Genomic DNA, 12030 nt, shown 5'->3' on the forward strand with positions numbered 1-12030 from the left:
CACCATGTGTGATGGTCTATAAATTTGGATAAATCAATTAGGCATCATATTCAGAAGTATCAAAAAATGAATCTTAAATGGTAGATTTAAGATTAGACTGCACTAAAGGATTACATACACTTCATAAACATCTATGCAGAAAAGTAATCAGATTTCAAACGGGGGTTTTACGCACTTACAACCCGTTTCTTCCAAAGATCAATTTAAAAAAAAAAAAAATGATGCTACAGCTCCTTTATTTAGAAAGACATGTTGTGAAGGAAAATACATTTGTATGCACATATACCCGTACATCCGTGCATACAAAACTAATGGAAATTCTGAACTGTGGGGCCAACAGGACATAAAATGCAAAAGGTCTGTGACATTTCTAAGCAAGGAGCCTGTACACATTTGGGCTTTGCACAGAAATGTTACAGACCCCATTGTTTATCATTTTTTAACTCTGTACCCACATGTGTATATATAATCTGCCAACTGAGGATAAGACTTCATCATCTTGACAAAGTGAGCTCAAGTCTACAAAATCTTATGCTGGAATACATCTGTTGGTCCCTAAATTAAAGGCTGCAATCTACTCAAAAGCCCACTGAATTCAACTGGGCTTATTCCCAGGTTAAATAGGGTTAAAATTGCTATGTAAATTAGCTGCATTTCGTTCCAACAGGACCTAACTGAGTCATGGCAAATTTTTCATACTGATGTCAATAGGATCCAAGTTCTGGATTTTAAGTGCCACAATACTTTTTCTTGTGTACATGGCATGCTTAGCCATCATCTGCTTTATTGTGCAGATTTAGACGTGTGACAAAAAAATAAACAAATCACACTCCTCTGGCTTGACTGTAATATCCCCAAGATATTCAAAGTCACCTAACTAGCAACTGCCTTCCACAGTCAGTAGCAATACCATTATTAGGAAGCAGTAGTCTCATAATTAAACGACTTGGCATTAAGGCCAACTATGAGAGGTCAGAAACAGCCCTGGGCTCATGACCAATGACTAGAAGAGTCTCATCAGGAACAAAAACAGCAACCACACTGCAAAAAGAAATCTCAGTTCTGTCTTTCACAATATGAATTGCAAACAGATTCCATTTTTACAAGTCAAAACAATACAAATACATAAATGTGCACTACCTTACCTTTTTCACTTGCCTTTGGTATGCTATTTATAGATACTAGCTGACTACACAGAACAATATTTAGCATAGGGTTACCTTAACCATCAATGATGCTTCAGTGTCTCACTGAATAACACAAAGACACATCCCAGGATCTTCCCCAAGCCAGGCAAGACTACTAAATTTAGCAGTTGTCCTTCTCCCAAGTACTGTGATTTCATCAAGGGGTCGTGAACTTCTCACAGAGAAGTTCCAATACCTGCAACCTACTACAATTACCAAAATTAGTTGCTAGAAGTCAAATTGGTTTATTTGGTACATTTATATCCCATCTTTTCTTTCAATGAGCACAACATGGTGTACATGTTTCATGACAACTACACTGACATAAAAACTACCAGCATATATATTTGAGTGGATAGACACTAAGCAAAGGAATACCAGGGCAACTTATTTTTATGAAGACAGCCCCAAATTTGCCAATCAGAAAAGGGATACTCTTGAAAAGGTTGGAATCAGAACTACAGAAACAGAAACAATGAGAAATAATGATGGTAACTGATGCTCAAACTTTAATAACCATTTTTAAAAGAAACAAGAGTCATACTATATAGCTTTATATATTGCTCCACAATAACCCATATCTAATATCTAAGTGATACCTGTCCAACATGTTCAGTGAGATAACTGACAGGCAAGTGTAACATCTGTGTAACATGATAAAAGGGTCCACTCATGGGGGAATAGCACAGTAACTACCTAGTCCTTTATCTTCTAGTGAACATACTTCAGCACTTCTTGGAACACTGTCATAAGCTCCTTAATGACACTGAAAACAGTCTCCTATCTGCCTGCCTTGAAGTAAACATCATCTGATAACAGGGCTGAGCAACTGGTGTCCTCTCCAGATTTTGTCAGACCTCAGTTTTGATCATGACTACTAACCACGCTGGCTAGGCTGATGAGAGTTGGGAGTCCATCAACATCTGGAAGGCCACAGGTTCTCCACCCCTGCCTTAAAATAACAACACTGTCGGATTTCCCTGATTGTGGACACTTAGCCAGTACAGCAAAACTCCACAACTGGTGTTTTGGTCTTCTTTGTGTGTTCAGCAAAAGTTAACAGACCATACCACAGATTCACCAAGGCCAGGTTCAGACTATCAGTAGCAACTCCTGCCAACTTTTATCAAGACCAAGTGGTAACGCTGTCTGAAAAAAGTTCCAATAAGCGATAATACGGCACAAGAGAAACCGGCAGGCGAACTATGCTGTTGTAACAGCAGCAGAACCCAAAGCGGATCCTTTCACACAAACGAGTTGCGCGTGAGCGTCCCACCATTTGGCGAACAAACACAAATCCCCAGTTAGGAGGGGGAGAGAGAAGACTCATAAGCAGTTCCCATTGTTTTGAGACACGAACTTGGCACCTGCAAGCGAAGGGATTCACAAGATCCTCTTACCTGCCCATCCTTCAGCATCCACGCATACAACCACCCTCGCTCAGCTTTGCCCCGCGTCAAGGTGAAAAAACGAGACGGGAGGCTAGATTTGCCCTTTAGGATCTGAAAAGGACAACTTCTGAAACCCCCACTCAGGATACCGCTTTGCCCGTGACGACTGAGGGGGAGGTGGAAGCACCTGCCGTGTCTGTGGGGCGGAGACCCTCCTGCCCCTGGGGGGAAAGCCCCGCGGGGGAACGTGAGGAGGGAGACGCAGAAAAGAGGCTACTCACCGGGCGGAGGGGCCACCGCTGCGAGGCAAAGGCGAGAGCAGGCCCTGCTCCAGGCTCCGGCCGGACAAGCGGAGGCGGCTGCAGTCCAACACACCTCGCCGGCAAGAGCAAGGCGAGGCGGCGCACGGGTCCCCGGACGCCCCTTGGAAAAGAGGCGGGAGGGGGAGAAGCAGCAGCAGCAGCAGCGCCGCCGGCGGGAACAGCGCCATTGGCGGCGCCCCCCGGCCAGGCCCGGAGCTCCACCGCATCCTCCGTCCCTCTCTTTCTGCCCCCCCTTCCCCGCCCCCGCGAAGGCCCTGCCAAGCCAGGCCTCGCCGCTATGAGCTCGGCCTCACGCACGCCCCGCCCCCTGCTAGCTCCCCTCGGCGTGCCCGTGCGCAGAGCGGAGCCCACAGGGGAGGATCCTGGGCCTGGCCGAGCTCTGCGCACGCGCGCCGAGCCTTGGGAGAACGTTCGGGGGAGGAGGGGGCGGGGCCGCGGAGGCGCCTCGGGCCGCCGGAGGGAGGCGCTTGAGCGTCGGCGGAGGAAAGGGCGGGGCAATTGCACCGCGGGGGGTGAAACTCCGCCCTCTACGCTCACCTTCGCCGGCGGCGGCAAGGTTGACTTGAGCGCCTTCAGCAGCCCGGTCCTCGGTGTGTTTACCCAGAAGTAAAGTCCACTGTTTTCAGTGGGCCTTACTCGCGAGTAAATGGGAGCGGGGCTGCGGGGATTAGGCGTTGCCCTTCGTCCGCCATCCCGCTCCCTGCTTGCGGGATAAAAGGGATGTGGTCAGCCCTGAAACTGTGCGACCCTCACCGTCTCCTCATAAATACAGGAGTCCAGTGTTTTTATATATATATTTAATCCCTACACATCCACCCATCAAATTCCACATTATATCCATGTCTATGAACAGAACCATGAAAATTAGGGACCTGGCACTTCCCAGCGTCACCATTGTGCAAAAATGTGAATCTAAGGCATTGATCCTGCTGAACTTACATAAAGGTAAAGCGGCCTTTACCTTACAATTAGGTCCAGTCGTGACCGACTTTGGGGTTGCAGTGCTCATCTCGCTTTATTGGTCAAGGGAGCCGGTGTACAGCTTCCGGGTCATGTGGCCAGCATGACTAAGCCGCTTCTGGCAAACCAGAGCAGCGCACAGAAACGCCGTTTACCTTCCTGCCAGAGCGGTCCCTATTTATCTACTTGCACTTTGATGTGCTTTCGAACTGCTAGGTTGGCAGGAGCAGGCACCAAGCAATGGGAGCTCACCCCGTCGGATTCAAACCTCCGACCTTCTGATCGGCAAGTCCTAGGTTCTGTGGTTTAACCCACAGCGCCGCCCCTTACATAGATTTCTTCAGATCCACCATCAAAGTAGAACTCAACCCCCTCCCCAAGGACAGCTCTCTATGAAGGGTGTCCCTCAGTGTGTAAACTGACCCTCCCATTATCTCAGTGTTATCTGTGATCCCAAACAAATGCACTTATCTCCCTTCAGACCATTCCACGTGAGGGCTGGAACATGCAAGGCCAGCAAGCACAGAATGCTGAGAGCAGGGCTGGTGTGTAGAACCCATATGCCCCTTGCTCAAGCTTGCATTAGGCCTGAACAGTGCTATGGATCTTTTCGATTTCTTCAGGAACCCCCTCCCCCCGAATACCACTATCAAAGTGCAGGTATCAGTGTCCATGGATTGTACCACAAAAAATATCACACACACATCACTTTCTGATGCCACTGCTACACAATCCATCCTGGAGTCTGCAGAGGAGGCTGTCATTTCTTCTCATAACAGAGCATCAAAAAATTCTATCTGTAGCCCTTTCTGGTCTAGCTGCTGTTAAATGACCTGGTTAGGGCCTTATCTTCTTGGGAAAAAATCAGTATTTTCTCCATACTCTTGCCAGTCAGAATGGGTGCTACCATTACGCAGGGTGAGGTTATTTGCCTCAGGCAACAGAGGTTGAGATGCCACTAAAGGGCATCAAACTGCCAATTATTTAGCTTATTATAATATTTTCACAATGTGAAGGCGCCATTTATACTTTCTGCCTCTGGCTCCAAGTGTTATGGGCCATCTCAGTTGCCACTTCTTGTGTCAAGTGAGATGGGATTCTAATCAGGGGTTGTGCTCCGTGTGTTTTATTAGACTCCAACCAACTTACACTTTCCCTTTTCTTTTTACAGAGGGCTGACGCCTTTCATCTTGGCTGTGAAGTTCATTAAACCTGCAGCAACATCTTATAATGCTATGAAGTTTGAGAGGATGACTTGGAGAAGTGTCCTATAAACTGGTAGCTAGTTCTGAAAGGGCAGAACTATCAGACAACTGAACTTATTTGGCACTGAATCAGAAAAAGAGAAAGATGCCAAGTGCCCTTGGTGGGTTGGCCTCAGACATAAAGTGTGATACAAACTGTGATGGGTTACACCTGCTGTTGAAAGTCATGTAAATGGTGTGGTCTTAAAAGTTCAGTGGCACATACGTAGTTTTCTCCAATAATAAAGTGTGATAAAATGAACTAAGAAACTTGGAACAACTGATAAATGTTTGGCCTTGGTTTGATCCAGTATAATACAGAGAATACATAGGTCACAGGATAAAGTAAAGAGTCTGTGGCACTATAAAGACTAACAAGTTTATTGTAGTATAAGCTTTCATGGACTATATAATACATACACAGTGGAGGGCTGTAAACTGTAATCCATAAGAGTCAGTGCTGTGTAAGCCCACACACCCACACAGCTTTTTTAAAATAACACTATTCACCATTACGGAGTATCACCACCTCTTTTTTTGCTGCCCAATGCCAGCCATTTTATGCTAGCACCCTCAACACTTTTGTCAATATATTTGCACTGGTACCTCATTTTTCACCAAGAAAGCACTGTATGGGGGTGGGGAGAGTGTGTGTTTTAAGGAACCACAAGAGTCTTTATTGTGTTTGCTGCAACAGACTAATGCAACTACCCTTCTGGAAATAAAATATACCCTAAAGTAAATGATATTGGTATAATAAGGTTACCGTCTTTGGATTTTCCAAAAGCAGAAAACAAACAAACCAGTGCTTATTCGGGTTACTCTTAGGACTCAAGTACCTTTTAGTATTTGCAACACAACCGCAAATCGTAACATTCTGTTCCCATCACAGCATCTCCATGCTACTTGAAAAGACTTTGCCTGTTGAATTTATGTCTGATGTGCACTTGTTGAAGGCACAGAATACCTGTCAGAGAAGATACTATGTACAGTGGCTCTGGTCAGGCAAAACAGAGCAGTACCAAATAACAGTCCATTCAATATTGAGTACTTCTAGATCATACTGAATGGGAGAAAATTAAACACATTCTTCTCACTCAAAACCAAAATATGAAAGTGTTCAACTTTGGGTAGATCATGCCCTATGTACTTAATATAGGAAGAACTCTAGGTGAATCTTCAAAACTCTTTGGTCACTGTCACTTCATCAGTGGTCTAGTTTCAAACTGTGCTCTTTTTGCAATAATACAAATTCTTCCTATATTCACATTTCTGTTTCTTCTCAGCAGAAGCTGCTCTTAGTTTGAAATTTCCATTAAGTAGCGGCATGTTCCATTGTACTCCTGTATTGTAATTGTTGTTAGCGGGTACAGTACACATCTGTTAATTATGAGAGGAAGTCTTTTCTAGCAGGTTCACCCAGTCACACTTACATTGTAACTATTTCAGCTCTTTCCCACCTCATATGACAATTTTGTCAAGTTTCTGTTTCTCTCTCACTCCCCTTAACTGGATTAGAGGTTAATTACAAAGTGGGCTTATTGTGATTTATTATGTTAAATATGCAAGAAGTTTGTTTACTAACAAAGGATTATAATAGACACTGTAGCTTTTTTTTTTTTTTTTAAGGAAGAAGTCTGCTATTTGCCCTGAATCTGAGTGTTTGCTGTCAATTTATATTAAAGAGAAAATATTTTCCACTATATATGTATATAACAAATCATGGAACAATGAAGACAGAGCGGAAAATGCGCACGTGAGGTTGCCATGGTTTGGAAAACACCATGTCTGTATTGAACCTTACTGTATTGAACCTTACTGTCAAAACAAACAACCAGCAAAAACAATTGAGCATAGATATCTGTGGTAATACCTTTTGCAACCATTTCCTTATTCATCTCATAGCACTTTTACAAATCCCTAGATTTAAAAAAGCAAAATGAAGAGAAGGGATACAGCCAGACTACTGAGCTAAGGCCCCTCCCTAAAATGAATGCATATAATTAGGTAGAGAAATACACTGTTGTGGCACTGTTTAAGTACCTGTTTCCTGTATTTCACTGACACAATTACCTATGTTCCTTCTTTCCATTATATACAGAGGAACAACTTAATGTGAACTACCACATATGATTAAAATATAATATGGAAAGTGGTCCTCTTAAAACTCAACTGAAATCATTTATTTTTAAGTGCTTTCTTACTAAAGCTACAGGAACAACTGACCTGATAGTGAGCCTATGATGTGGGAGAATATTCCACTGAAATTTAGTTGCTTGGGGTTGCAGCCCTATTCTCATCTTAGGGAGTAAATCCCATTGAACTCACTGGGAGTTACTTCTGTGTAAAGCTACAGAGAGGCCAGACTGTAAAAGCTGAACATTTGCTCAAGGAATGAGGAAACACAAAAGTGTATAAGCCACTTTTTGGACAGGTTTATGCCACCAACTAAGAAACTGTTGTGCAAGAAATTATAAGTTGTTAGCTACAAAACCCTTAGTTCAAATCTTGCCTTGGCATGAACTTACTTGGAGACTTCAAATCCCTGTCTCTTGGTCTCAGCCATGCATTTGCAAATTGGGTTCAATACTACCCAACTACTTGACAAGTTAGTGTAACAGGGGTCAGCAAACTTTTTCAGCAGGGGGCCGGTCCACTGTCCTTCAGACCTTGTGGGGGGCTGGACTATATTAAAAAAAAATGAACAAATTCCTATGCCCCACAAATAACCCAGAGATGCATTTTTTAAAAGAGGACACATTCTACTCATATAAAAACACACTGATTCCTGGACCATCCACGGGCCGGATTTAGAAGGCGATTGGGCCAGATCTGGCCCCCGGGCCTTAGTTTGCCTACCCATCGTAGATAGCAAAAAGGAGTTATCACATTTCCAAATATAATCCTATACTTATTTTTTTTAATTAAAAAAATACTTGGAAATGTGATGTCAAAGACTGAGCTTGCTACAACACTTCTCTTCCAGGTGTTAAGATTCTTTCATATGCAGTATAACTCATCCTTTTTTTAAAAAATTAATCACCTATGTAGACCTTCACATCCTCTGATGTTAGACGAATAACTGTAAAGGAAGTACCTAGCCACACTGTTCGCTATGCTGATTTGTGACAGGAGCCAGTGGTAGTCTGCTGAAAGTGAATGCTTAGGGGCATACTAAGGTATGGTATGGGACACGGGTGGCGCTGTGGTCTAAACCACAGAGCCTAGGGCTTGCCAATCAGTAGGTTGGCAGTTCGAATCCCCGTGACGGGGTGAGCTCCCATTGTTCGGTCCCTGCTCCTGCCCACCTAGCATTTTGAAAGCACGTCAAAGTGCAAGTAGATAAATAGGTACCGCTCTGGTGGGAAGGTAAACAGTGTTTCCGTGCACTGTTCTGGTTTGCCAGAAGCGGCTTAGTCATGCTGGCCTCATGACCTGGAAGCTGTCTGCTGACAAACGCCGGCTCCCTCGGCCTATAAAGCGAGATGAGCGCCGCAACCCCAGAGTTGTCCGCGACTGGACCTAACGGTCAGGGGTACCTTTATCTTTTAAGGTATGGAGGGGTTTTTCTTAGGGTTTGCAAGACAGAAAACCAAAATGAAAGTCTGTTCTTATTAAGTATCATCTATGAATGAGATTTGTTGGTGTGTACTCCCTACTACCCACAGGTAGGATGGAAGAGTTAGTCATTACAGCCTACTTCCTGTTGTGCAAGCCCTGCTGAGAACCTCCCAGGCAACATTCCATTCAGATCTCTACAAGTGTTTATTGGCAGGACCAGTTAGACAGGTGTTGCCAAAATGCAAGAAAAACATACCCCCCCTCGCCTCGGGTGCTTGCCAGGTGTGAGGGAAAGCCACCCAGGAAGTGACAACACCCTCTGTTTGATCCCCTGCTTCCAGTATTATTGTGATCATGCTTGCCTTTCTGTACGGTACAGATTCATTTCTGCTAGCTTATTTTTTTCTCTCTTTTCTGGGTCAAGCTCAGTTTTCCATCATTACCGCCCCTCTCTCCTAGTGAAGCTTTTGAAGATAAAGATGTCTACAAAAACCTTGTATTTCCTGAATTACCAAAGAAAAATATGAATTCCTGCTGTATTTGTTTCTGAAAATGGACAGTTTATGTCTCCTGGTTCAAGGAGCTTCTGGGTATTCAGTGTGTCTGCTGAATCATGGGGACTTCAGCAATTCCCACCCCCCTCAGAAAAAACTGATGCTCCATCAGTTTGAGTGGCTATCATAAAGTGTTGAGGGTTGTATGTATGGACTTGGTGTGTTTACTGACTCTGATAAGCTTGTACTTTTTGTCTTATCACAGCAGGGATGAAGTAGCACCTCTTATTTCAAAGCAGGGGCAATTATGTTATCTCTGCGGGTGCTATTTGCCAATCTTCCACATGCCCAGTAAATAAGCTCTTCCAAATAAGCTAAGCAGCAGAAGAGGTTTGTTACACTAACATGCAAGGCTACTAGTATTTTGAAAAATTCCAAAGTCCAACCAAAATATCAAGCTTTTGAGTTTCCTAGAACTCATAATCAGGTAGATGTTAAGCAAGATGGGAAGAAGTTGAATGGAGAAAGCTGGCTAGGTACTGAATCCATAGTGTCTGTGTTGGTGAAAAATTCATTTTTGCTGTATAGGCAACTATCATTTTGTGCATTAGAAAGCACCATTGCCTCCTCTCAATAAAATCAGGATGATTGCTCTATGAACAGGTCATTTAGAAGTAACCCTTGTTTCTCTGAAAGTCATCATAAAAGAAGGGGAGATGAGGAGGAGGACAGGAGCTTCCTCTATCTGTTCATACTCCTGTCTCCTGCATTTAATGACACCCACACTTTGGAACACACTCCCCTTGGAAATTTGGATGGCACCAACAATTTATTCTTTTAGGTGCCTCCTTCAGATTTTTTTGTTAAATAAAGGCATTTTCAGAGTAGCATTGTTGGATATCGTTCCTGTTGGTTTTACATATAAATTAAATGTATTTTTCATGTTTCCATGTTACTGGGCTTGGTTTTGGCTTTTGTTTTTATATCACCACAATATTTTTGAATGGTTGATGGTTCATAAATTATTTGAACAAACAAACACATGTATCATCTTCTATCTTTCCAGTGAGGACAAAGCAAAACGTTTATTTAACACTTCAGTCACACAGCCTGCTCAGTGCCTGCTGAGCTCAGCTTGTGCTAGCAGCAGTCATACAACCTCCCTCTGAGAATGTGCTACCACATTGAACTCAACATAGACTAACTGTATTTCCAGCGGCATCTGTGTTTCCAAGCCATAAAATCTCAGCGCAAAGTCTCCACTTCACTTCTGAGAGATCCCCATCTCCACTCCTGCTTGCATGCAAATAGGAGCAGGATTCGGCAGCTCAGTTGAGGAGCGCCTGGCTGCCTTCAGGTGGTACAGGGGCTCTCAGATGCAGCTTCCGGGCTGCCTCCACCTTCCCCAACCCCAGCTGAGCAGCCCCAATCCAGTTCCTGTTCCCATGCAAGCAGCAACGCTGCCTAGCAGAGCAGCTCAATCCCCTTCCTACTTGCCTGCAAGCAGGAGTAGGCTGGTGTGTGTGTGTGCAACATCCGTTGCCTGCCCTCTTGCCAGCCCAGCCCAGCCTTCCCTCACTCAGCGCCTCCAGAGCTGGAGGAGGGGGTGGTTGCTGTTGTGGCTGCAGCAGCGGCAGCGGCAGCAGTGGAGGGACCCAGCACTGGAGGGCAGCAGGTGTCCGCTCACTTGCCTCCCAGCCCGCCTTCCCTCACTCTGAAAACAGAAGTGTGGCACTCAAAACGGAAGTTATACTCAGAATAGCGCATGTTTGGCTTCCAAAAAAAGTTCCAAAACCGAACACTAATTTCCAGGTTTGAAGTGTTCAGGTTCCAAGTAGTTCGAGAACTAAGCTGTTCGAAAACTGAAATACCACTGTATTTATTTTCCCTGATTTGAACTGTATTTATCCCCCTCCCCCCTGTGGTGATTTTCTTGAGTCAAAATGAGAGTACCCCTACACATTTTTTAGAAAAAAAGCACTGAGTTGTACCATAAAATTATATATCAATGGAAAGATAATTTAATGAAGAATGTAATGCAAAAAATTTTATGAAGGATTATTTATTACAACAGCAGTCATAAAGAAGAAACGTGAAACACACAGAAAAAAATGGGATATACAGATTAAATTCCCGTGTTGGCCCTTTGTGATAAATAAGTGGGTTTTGGGTTGCAGTTTGGGTACTCGGTCTCTAAATGTTTCGCCATCACTGCACTATAAGGTAAATGTTCCCATAAGAAGATAGCTCTGAGCGATCCAGCCCCCCCCCCCCCAATTTAAACCTATTGCCAATTTCTCTAAATCACTCCAACTCAGTTTTCTCTCATTAATCAGGCACTGGGGACTATACCGGCAGTCTTCACTCAGGTCCGTAGTGCTTTCTTCTGAGGTCTCTCAGGCATCTCTCAGTACTTCTACTGCATTCTAGGCTGAACTTTTGTTGCTAGCTCAGGTATTCAGCAAGGCTGCTGCCTCTTGGCTTTAGAACTCTCTCAAAGGCTGTCTCTTAGACACTTTTCTGTGCAGACTTCCTCAAATCCAGCTAGTGGTTTCAGCTCTTGTCTTCCCTCAGGTGTTTGAAGCCTCTAGGCCTAGATGTTTTCTTCAGTCGAATTTTCCATCGTCTTCCTTACATACCCTCAAGCGGTGCTTTTTTCTGGCTGTACACAATGGTACGCAGTACGGTCACCTTGCGGGGGGGAGGTGGCAGGAGGGTTCTCTAACCCCTTTAGAGCATCACACTCCTTCCCTAAGCTAGGCAAATGCTTCCTGGGCTTGGAGAAGGAGGCATGAGTTTGTGTCCCAGCAGAATGTTGGATGGTATGACCAGGGCCAGATTTAGGTTTGATGAGGCCCTAAGCTACTGAA

At 44.2% G+C, this 12030-nt stretch overlaps 1 protein-coding gene and 1 long non-coding RNA gene across 2 annotated transcripts in view; one reads left to right on the forward strand and one right to left on the reverse strand.

The window, feature by feature from the left end:
• LRIG2 (leucine rich repeats and immunoglobulin like domains 2) overlaps nucleotides 1-3212 on the reverse strand; it is a 43276-nt gene extending 40064 nt beyond the window's left edge. The window contains exon 1 of the mRNA XM_079978984.1: nucleotides 2860-3212. Coding sequence (XP_079835110.1) covers nucleotides 2860-3107 — 248 coding nt within the window. The 5' untranslated portion in view covers nucleotides 3108-3212. The remainder of the gene's footprint in view (nucleotides 1-2859) is intronic.
• A 97-nt stretch (nucleotides 3213-3309) lies between these two features.
• LOC307218067 lies at nucleotides 3310-5393 on the forward strand. The gene is made up of 2 exons (XR_013839734.1): nucleotides 3310-3491; nucleotides 5033-5393. It is a non-coding gene; the product is annotated as an uncharacterized lncRNA (long non-coding RNA).
• Nucleotides 5394-12030: the final 6637 nt, after the last annotated feature.

The sequence above is a fragment of the Podarcis cretensis genome (assembly GCF_951804945.1).
Source record: "Podarcis cretensis genome assembly, chromosome: 6".
NCBI lineage: Eukaryota > Metazoa > Chordata > Lepidosauria > Squamata > Lacertidae > Podarcis > Podarcis cretensis.